The sequence below is a fragment of the Manacus vitellinus genome, unplaced genomic scaffold (assembly GCF_001715985.3).
Source record: "Manacus vitellinus isolate BGI_N305 unplaced genomic scaffold, ASM171598v3 scaffold_30_pilon, whole genome shotgun sequence".
In the NCBI taxonomy this organism is placed as follows: domain Eukaryota; kingdom Metazoa; phylum Chordata; class Aves; order Passeriformes; family Pipridae; genus Manacus; species Manacus vitellinus.
In genome coordinates this window covers 812,843-815,490 of record NW_021940291.1, presented here as the reverse complement: position 1 = coordinate 815,490, position 2,648 = coordinate 812,843, and the positions used below count along the sequence as shown (strand labels likewise).

The 2,648-nt window shown below is 56.9% G+C and overlaps 1 protein-coding gene across 1 annotated transcript in view; it reads left to right on the top strand.

The window, feature by feature from the left end:
- The first annotated feature begins 262 nt into the window (after positions 1–262).
- The window catches only part of DUSP8 (dual specificity phosphatase 8), a 32,093-nt gene continuing 29,707 nt past the window's right edge, over positions 263–2,648 (top strand). Inside the window, 1 exon segment of the mRNA XM_018076137.3 lies at positions 263–658. Coding sequence (XP_017931626.2) covers positions 428–658 — 231 coding nt within the window. The 5' untranslated portion in view covers positions 263–427.

Below are 2,648 nucleotides of genomic sequence, written 5' to 3'. Positions count from 1 at the left end.
AGCAATTAGACAAATTCATGGAAGAAAGTTCCACTGAGGGCTATTAAATACAAAGAGAAAACCTTTGGTTTGGGCAGCTCTGGAGCCACAGATGCCCTCAGGCTGGGAGAACATATTTAGAAAGTGTGGATTGTTACACTCTTAGGCTCTTCTGAAGACATCTTCAGAAGGCCAAGCCCTTGGGGACTTGGCCCAAGGTAAATGTCATCCTGCCCAGCTGACCAGTTGTCATCTCCTTCTTCTCTTTCCAGGTTCAGCACAATGAGTTGGCACTCTGCGTGTTAACAGTGTGGGGACACTAGGACAGGAGCTGCCCTGCTCATCCTTTACCCCTCGCTCATTCCCCTTTGGGGAGACGGGTGCTGGCGTCCCTGCCCTGCCCTTCCACCCCTTGCCCCCCACTTGCCATAGAGGGGACAGGCCCGTTATGGCTGGGGACAGGCTCCCACGCAAGGTGATGGACCCCAAGAAGCTGGCCAGCCTCCTGAGGAACGGAGCGGAGGGCACCCTGGTCATCGACAGCCGCTCCTTCGTGGAGTACAACTCCTGGCACGTCCTCAGCTCCGTCAACATCTGCTGCTCCAAGCTCGTTAAGAGGAGGCTCCAGCAGGACAAGGTCTCCATCACGGAGCTCATCCAGCCTGCCTCCAAGATGAAGGTAAAGGATCTGACCCTCACCTTTCCTAGTGGATGCTCACATCCTCTTCCATGGTGGCATTCAGGCTGGCCTAAGGGCCACCTGATACATGCATCCTCCTCCTCCTCCATCCCTTGACCCCAGTATCTGCCACCATCTCTGTGACACCCTTTGGAGAGCTGGAGCATGAGCTCATGTGGCCACAGGGCTGTCCTCAGGGACCTGAGCCACTGACGTGGCTCCCTGCTCCAGGACAAGCAAGTCTAACAGGTATATCGGCCTTAGGACTTGTCTTATGCCAGCAAACAACCCCCTAAAGCCTTCCCAGAGCTGTAAGCTTAATCCCCTGCTAAAAACTCTTCCCCTCCCCTCTGTCATCTCTAACTCCATTCAGGGACATGTAATCCTCCTCCCCTGTGACGCCAGAAGCTCTTATCCAGTGTCATGGCATATTATCTCTCCCAGGCTCCTCTCTCTATCGCTCCTGGCTAAATAATAGAGGTGGCTCTAAGCCACGGAGCTGGGCTGGAGTCCCGACCAGAACAGTGCCGGGTCCCCCTATGGTGCCATGGGCTGGGCCCTGCTCTGCACTGAGGTGCTGCCGGAGGGCTGCGCCGCTGGGTGCCGAGATGCTGCTGGAGAGCTGCGGCGGTGGGTACCGCGCTGGCTGCGGGACGAGCTGGAGGGTGGTTCACCATCCAAAGGGTGGTTTACCATCGCAGCCCGCCCTCCTGCCGGTTCGCTCTTACCGTTCCCCCCCTCCTGCCTTGTAATTTTATGGCAAAGCGAGGGTAATTCAGGCGATTAATCAAATGCTCGGCCCAGCTGGAGCCATCTGCGTCGTGTCCCCCCCCCCCCGCCACCCCGAAGAGCCACCGCTGCCCGCATTGGCTGCGGGTGACATCACCCCTTCGGGATCAAGGGGACTGGCAGCGCGGGGGGGCCAGCCTCGCGCCAATCTGCTTCGGTGATGCTCTGGGCTGGGCGATTTGGAGGGGATTGCAGAGACTGATTCCTGAACGGCTTTAGCTGCTCTTAAATCCCCGGGAGAATAAAGCAGAATAATCAGTTTTTCGCCAGCTCTGAGGAGAGCGGTGCGGCCGCCCTCCTCCCGGCGAGGGTCACCTCTGCAGTGGCCGCCGTCACGTGGAGCGGCAGCAGCAGCGGCAGCAAAAGCGATGCGCAAGGGGGAGGAAGAAGAGGAGGAGGATGATAGGGAAGGGGGAAGCATGGAAGAGTTAACATCAACTGATGCCATCCGCAGCTTTCCAGCTGCAGAGGAGCAGTGGCTCCCAAAGGAGCTGGCTGGTCCTTCCTGGCATTCCCTGCTCTGTCCCCATGGAAGGAGCATGGAAGGATCACCTCCTTCTGCTCCTGGATCATAATGGTTCACGTACTGGCTCGGGACATGATTATAATCAGGGATGACAGGGAGACAGAGGAGAGGCGATGCCACCGTTTTCAATTCATGGGTTTTTCCTTTTTTCCTTTCTTTTCGATACGGCTTAAATCCCTCCTGGCACATCCACGGGAGGAGGCAGAGTGTGCCACTCTGCACAGCCCCTGCCATGCTCACCGCTTGCATGTTGGCTCTCCCAGCACACGCAGCACAGGAATTAATTAAGCTTCAGGACACCCTTGAGAGGTTAAGCCACTTGTCCTGGGAAGCTGGAGAGGAGAACCACGGTGGGAGGGGATCATTTTGTATTCTCATCTGGCATAAAGCAGGAGTGGTAGCAGGAGTGGTAGCTGTGACTCAGGGTATCCAAGCCTTTATGTGCATGCATTTGTGTGTTTGCATGAACTTCTCTTCCCATTTCAGCCACTCGGGTCATGGTTTTGGGACCCACAGAAATCAATATGGTCTGCTGCTTCGACGTGCACAGACCCTCCTCAGAAGGGGCCGCTGAAAGCTGGTTTAGACCTCCAATACCTTGTGTCATTTCCCTGCCTCCACTGCCATCGCTGGCCAACACCCCCCAGCCCTGCTCTGCCCCGGGCTCCGCGCACC